Below are 5863 nucleotides of genomic sequence, written 5' to 3'. Positions count from 1 at the left end.
TATGTGGTCCTTATGCAGATACAGTTTTCATATGATCCTGAAATCGATGAAGAAGGCGGTTCGTTTAACAAATGATAGGAACTTCCTTTCCCTCCTTTCATCAATAAGTAAATGTGATTTCTAGCATATCGCTGTATTTGGTCTTATCTTAATCAGCAAAATTTCACAAACACGTTAGTAAAAATTTAATTTTAAAGAATTTCAAACAGTAATCAAATTTCACTGTTGCATTAGTATTGCCTCATCGATATTTGAATTCGGATCAGGTTGCATTACTCGACCATCCAATGCCTTGATGCATCAAGGGGAAAGATAGCGGGGGTAATTGCCGAGCATTTAATGGCGTATACTTTCAAGTAACGCCAACTGTTACGACCGTTCGCGGAGAGACGCGGTCGCTAGGAGAACGCGTCAGCGAGAGGCGTAAATTCTCGCTACGATTATGTTAATCGACGCCGCGAAATAGTCGTTCCCCTGTTTCGGGATAACAGAGGTGGTTTAATGAATGTAACACTGTATTAACAGGTTAACATAGAATAATATATTTTACAATAATATGATGAATATGTTACAGAAATTTGACTCGACTTTGCGATATCTCTAGATAAATTCGTTTGCTCGTCAGATTTGTCGAAGTGTCACGTTAGACTCGTCAGAAGGAACTGCTCGCCCTTCGATTATTCCTTTGTCTCATTTGGAAGACGACCCCCACTATGCTCGGGTCACGCCACCGCTCGCGCCTATGATCACGTATGCCTCTTCTAGTGTGAAAAACCTAACGGTCAAAAATCGACGTTTCTAGAGCTCGCTGCTTGGTGTGCAGCAACCAGTTCCTTTAAGTGAGGTGGTGGTATAAGAGCAACAAAAGTTCTTGGTAAATTGTCTCTTAATATTCTAAGAGTATGAATTAAATCTATTTTGTGATCATTTAACATAGACCATGGAGATGTTGCACACGTATTAATGCAAAAATCATTACTTCCAATCATCAATGAAATCAACTGGAAAACATAAAAATGTAGATACTATTGCTTAAACGATTAAATATTAAATGAAATTATAAATTTTGATTAAAGAAAGAAAAAATTTGTCCAATTTCATACTGGCATTTATATATATGTATATAATTATTTTGTCTACGAACATACGAACCTTCCAATGTTTGTTGATATCTATCCTCGGGTCATCTTTTATTTTATTGACCAGATATGTCGCCATGAAAGTCATATCTTTAGATATAGCTCCAGCTTCGGCGACGTTTAACTGCGCAGCTGGATCAGTACTTATAGCGTCTCCAAGTGAATAACCTATTAATTTAGGATTGAATTCCTGCATATAGAAAAATCGGACTATGAAAGATTTCAGTATTCGCATTTATGGCGATAACACAAATCATGTGCGTAAACAATGCAGATGTAAAAAATGAACATACTTTAAGAATATTAGGGAGAGTCAGGTACTCTCGCCAAGTTCCTTGACCGCCGATACTACCCATTATGCCTCTATTTTCAATGTTCACTTCGAACGTATAAATCGAAGTAACTCCAGCGCCGATTGTCAAGGAATCACCCATTGCAACAATGACATCTATGTCTCCTGGTTTTAAATGGTGAACCGACTCGGGAACTTTTGGAGACCTGCCGGCTAAACAAATTAAAGTAAATACATTAGAATACATGTGAACTTCAAAGGATAAGCATCAATTTTACTATTCTTAAACTACAGTGGGGTGAGGAGCTTATAATGTTATATATCTTCAAAAATGATATTAATAGGACAAGACTATGAATGAACTCGAAATCACATTGACATTCTTGTAGCCATTACAAATTATAAAGAACAGCGTTCTTCACTGTAATTTCTTGCTACAGAAATTTACCGATTGTCCCTAGGATAAATTGCAAAAATTATTGGAAATAAAAGAAATCTGCGATTTAAATTGAATAATGATTTTAAAGAATAAATACGACGATATAATATTTACAAGTGATATCATGGAGTATTTGACAATAATAATCATAAATTTGGTTAAGTACCTGTTACATTGCAAGGAAAAGGGACGTCTATTGGAACTTCCTTTTGAAATTTATATTTATTCCGTAATTGAGACATTCGATCGCCATTTCTTGTGCCTACAAAATAGTTATTTTAAAACAATTTACAAAAATACTTTATCTGTGATGAAACATTGCACGCGATATGTCATAATTCCGATCAAGTAATTACAACGAAGGATTTCAGAACTTTTACAAACGTTATCGAATTCGTTCTTAATTTTAGATATACAGATGTATGTTTTCACTTCTTAAATTTAACGTGCATATTTTAATCGTCTAAAGTTTTAATAGTATGTGAAAACTTTCGTGAGCTACTGTATATTTTCAAGATTTATGCTATAAAGTAAAGGCGTTCAGTGGCGAGGTATCAACTTTTCCCGCGCAGCCCGTCACTAACTTAACCAAAACCCAATTTCCATCTGAAATCACGATCAGGTTGCTGCCTCTTATACTCGTATAACAAGACTGGCCAGTATTTTAAGAACAAATGGAAATGGACATCTTTTGATTTCACATTTACCTAACAACTCGTCACTTTTAATACACTTCAGGACAGCTGTTTAGTTTCGTTACGAATTTCGAAATAAGTATTGTTTGCAAAATTCCTCATCTCAAGAACCAGAAGAGGGTGCCACAGAATTCATAGCGTATGTTTCTTGAAAATATAATCTCTACAATATTTATATGTTAAAAGAAAAATGATCCGTGCTGTATAAGTTTTTGTCTACTTTTACTGAAAAAATTTCGTCAACTTATTATTTTATCGCGAAAATATATATATTCACAATGAAACCTTAGTCTATGAAAAATAAGATACACAATATTTCAATTCCTCCAAAAAGCATCTCTCTAACCAAAAGAAAGTGATATTATTGCATAAAGACGTAACACGAAATAAACTAAAACAGACGTACCGTAGGATTGCGTTAACCAATTACGATATCCATGGTAGATGGAATTAAGAATAGACGTATCCAAGGCAGTTCTTTGCGACATGGTCAGCACGCATAATTCCAATACAAGGCACAGATACAGCTTCTTCATCGTAAGTTTTCTTGCACAATCAAATGGTCACTTTTACGTTTCCACAGTGATTTTTTATTTTTATTGATTATAAGAACAAAAAGATATACATTTTTTCGATGACTGCTAACTGCTACGCGTATTATCGAGGACCTTGATAGCACCGCATCCAGTCTTAGCTGTTGCTAGTTAAAGATCGTTATGAACACTATTCGTACTCGTAAAAGATTTGAAACTGTTATGATACATGATCGTAATGTGAGACAAGATATATGTATTAATTCAGATACTTCGTTCCCAATCCTTGCAGATGTATTTGCATTTACGTTGTCAACAAGGTCAAGAAAATTTATGAATACGGACAGGTAAAGCCTGAGCAATGTGATTTACATATTGTACAATGTGTATGTACTACCGTTATTTCTTATTTCACTTTAAACATATTGTAGAAATTGTATAACGAAAAACGATTTGAAAAAATATTTTTCCCAGGAAAAATGTTACAGATGTTGCGTTCCTTGGCTTTCATGCGTTAAATGTCATAAATTCAAGTTAAAATATCTACTAAATTAATATAGTTAAATAGGTTAGTAAATAGTTAAAATAGGTTAATACTCTTTTGTAGAGAATGACGAAGTGGATTAACATATTAAAAAGCATATGATTTCATTTGAGGAAAAAAAACTGACTTTTACATTTTCTCTAAATCCTATTATCACATTTTTTAATCCTTTCAAATATTTAAGTGAAATTTGAAAATATTTAAATGAACGGAGTTCGAGGAACACAGTACAGATTTAATACGGAAGATTTTAGTTTCTATTTCGTTACTGGTTACTAGTCATATGCTTACTCGTTGGTTGCCTCGCCGAGAAGGATGAAATCACATAATCTTTTTCTAACGTAACTTATTTTCTAACAGGGAAACGTCAATATTAGCTAATTTATAATTGAAAAAATATAATTTTACGTTTCGCTAATCGAAAGTCTATTTGAAGTTTATTGAAGTTGACACTCCCGATTTTCAAATTGTAAAATTTCAGTCCTGTTTCAGCGTTACTGCGTCAACGATGTGTAACAAATTGTTTTTCTAAGAGGTCTAGTTCTTCCTTTTACCGAGTTTTCTGTGTTTAAATAATCAAGCCATGTTTGCAGAATGAAAACTAATCGAATTTTTCAGTTTTTTACGTAACTTTGAAATATCCATAAACATTGATTAAAACTGACACGTTACAGAATTAATATCTAATAATCCATAATGTTTATTTATACATGACTCATAACATGCATTACGAATTATAATACTTGAATTTACACTCACTTTCTTCAATTGAATCTCGTGCTCAAAGAGGGGAAACCAATAGCTCCAGGTTTTGTAGTATTAAACTAATTTAATTGTATAATTCGATAGACAGTAACATAGTTGACACGAATAACGTAATGTCACATCGAAGTTATTGAATTTGTATCGCAAAATTCGCATCATCATCGACAGTCAATAACGAAACCATAAATTCAAGAAATATAATGTTTGTTCGATATCCTTTCTGTTTGCGATCGTTAATCCGGTACACTTTTACACGTTTCCTTTGCGTAATAATATAATTTTTTCACGCTAATATAATACAGTCAATATAACAGTATAAAAAGTCCTTGACAGTTTACTTGCTTAAATTTTTAACAGTGTAGAATGCAAATGAGAAAGAGGCGAAGAAAACAGAGGAGCAAAGGATCATAAAAGCTTCCGTTATTCTGTTATCGATTAACGTTTAAGTTTCATTAGGAAGTAAGCATACGTACGAAGACGCGTATTTAGTTTCCATGTAGAACATCATCAAAATCTTTCTGTTACACGCCGACCTAATTGTCTCATAAAAATTTCCTCTCATTTATTCTGATAATTTTAGTACATGATCTTATAATAATAAGATTTTTAGATATTTTCTCTGTCTAGAAACAAAAATTAATAGATATATTTCTTTTTCTGAAGATAAGCCAGAAACACATGTACCAACAATCCTCATTGCTGTCGTATACATTGGTTTTGTTTCTTCTAGAATTGGTTCCTCGTTATTAAAACAACGTAAAACATAATAACATAATAGATACTATACGAGTAAATATAATATTATCTATTATTTTTACAAAGTCAATAACACACACATGGGGCACAGTGGGATATTGCAAGATATCGCAAGATATCGCAAGACATCGTATGAAATGTAAGGTATTGCTCAAGACATGGATACATTACGCAAAATTTGATCCTTAGTTTTAGTACATTCACGATGTACTTGATCGATCAATAAATATTTACCCACAGAGGCAGGTTTTTGTTTATCCTCTTGCTCTTTTATAGCTCTCGTTGTTGTTTTTCTTGCTGTCTTCACTGAGTGTAATTTGTCATTTTGTGTTATTCATAGGTTGCGTTGCGATTTTCTGAGGCAAAAGTACGTGCAAGTGTAACATTCTATATTTTCTCTGTGATTACAAGATATCCTTTCTATATTCTACGTATATTTTTGTAGATGTTTTCTGTTTTAATGTTCATCCAAGTTGCTGCTATATTGAATAGATAACGTTGCATGTGACACAAAAAAGGTAAGTTCAGATGATCCCCGGTGTTACGCCACGAGGCTTACCACAGGCTGTATTTTCTAACCGTCGCTCGCGGTCCTACAACGTCGCAGGCAGACCGTCTTATCGGCCCGCCGGATCATATACAATGTATCGACGAGAGTGTCACGACCGGCATACTTCAAATCCGACGGACTGACGATAGA

General features: G+C 33.7%; 1 protein-coding gene across 1 annotated transcript; it reads right to left on the bottom strand.

Annotated features, from left to right (window-relative positions):
* Positions 1-782: 782 nt before the first annotated feature.
* LOC117240746 (phospholipase B1, membrane-associated-like) lies at positions 783-3277 on the bottom strand. Its single transcript, XM_033506785.1, has 5 exons — positions 2972-3277; positions 2037-2132; positions 1433-1644; positions 1153-1329; positions 783-1001 (listed from the first exon to the last, which is right to left on the bottom strand). Exons 1-5 carry the CDS (start codon positions 3099-3101, stop codon positions 783-785), a joined length of 834 nt encoding a protein of 277 aa, XP_033362676.1. The 5' UTR covers positions 3102-3277.
* Positions 3278-5863: the final 2586 nt, after the last annotated feature.

This window comes from Bombus vosnesenskii, unplaced genomic scaffold (assembly GCF_011952255.1).
Source record: "Bombus vosnesenskii isolate JDL3184/JDL3185 unplaced genomic scaffold, Bvos_JDL3184-5_v1.1 scf7180000014854, whole genome shotgun sequence".
Taxonomy (NCBI): domain Eukaryota; kingdom Metazoa; phylum Arthropoda; class Insecta; order Hymenoptera; family Apidae; genus Bombus; species Bombus vosnesenskii.
Note: the sequence above shows the minus strand (reverse complement) of the source record. Positions and strands in the feature narration are given on the sequence as shown.

Bases quoted from the DNA above. Each gene is read 5' to 3' on its own strand.
- LOC117240746 (XM_033506785.1), bottom strand. From the start codon at position 3,101: ATGAAGAAGCTGTATCTGTGCCTTGTATTGGAATTATGCGTGCTGACC. The intron at 1,645-2,036 runs GTACTTAACCAA...TAATTTGTTTAG, and splicing joins TTTTCCTTGCAATGTAACAG to CCGGCAGGTCTCCAAAAGTT. The intron at 1,002-1,152 runs GTTCGTATGTTC...TATGTTTTCCAG, and splicing joins ATATCAACAAACATTGGAAG to TTGATTTCATTGATGATTGG.